At 32.3% G+C, this 566-nt stretch overlaps 1 protein-coding gene across 1 annotated transcript in view; it reads left to right on the top strand.

The window, feature by feature from the left end:
• Positions 1-566, top strand: part of BUB1 (BUB1 mitotic checkpoint serine/threonine kinase) — a gene marked incomplete at its 5' end in the record, with an annotated part of 41,048 nt that overhangs the window by 3,085 nt on the left and 37,397 nt on the right. Inside the window, one exon of the mRNA XM_008591964.1 lies at positions 6-157. Within this exon, the coding sequence (XP_008590186.1) occupies positions 6-157 (152 nt within the window). The remainder of the gene's footprint in view (positions 1-5; positions 158-566) is intronic.

Below are 566 nucleotides of genomic sequence, written 5' to 3'. Positions count from 1 at the left end.
AATAGTAAATGAAGACAGACATTATATGAAAAGAAAAGAAGCAAATGCTTTTGAAGAACAACTATTAAAACAGAAAATGGATGAACTTCATAAGAAGTTGCATCAAGTGGTGGAGACATCCCATGAGAATCTGCTTGCTTTCCATGAAAGGTCTGAGGTATGTACATGCTCTTCACTGAATGGTCCCATGCCCAGCAACAGTAATCGCAGTGTTGATTTGTTCCTTTCTATGCCCTAGTTCTAGTGTTAATTCTGATGTTAATTTAGCTAGTAACTTTTCAAATTTTAAAATAAATTTGACAGAGAAAGATGTTAAAAATGTAGAATGAGAAAAGGATGTTGTAGAACAGAATGGGTAGTTTTACTTATGCTTAATATATGTGTGTGTCTACATGTTTATATATTCATGTATTAGTATATATAGTCCTTTCTCTAGTTTTTGCACAATGACTGTATTATATAATGAGAATTTGCATGTAGTACTTTCATTAATTTGTCATTAGATTTATTTTCTGTTTGCCATTTTATGTTGGAAGAGGAGAGAGGTGGTGAGTGTGCTAGAATCA

This window comes from Galeopterus variegatus, unplaced genomic scaffold, assembly GCF_000696425.1.
Source record: "Galeopterus variegatus unplaced genomic scaffold, G_variegatus-3.0.2 Scaffold7446, whole genome shotgun sequence".
NCBI lineage: Eukaryota > Metazoa > Chordata > Mammalia > Dermoptera > Cynocephalidae > Galeopterus > Galeopterus variegatus.
This window is presented reverse-complemented; position numbering and strand designations above follow the sequence as displayed.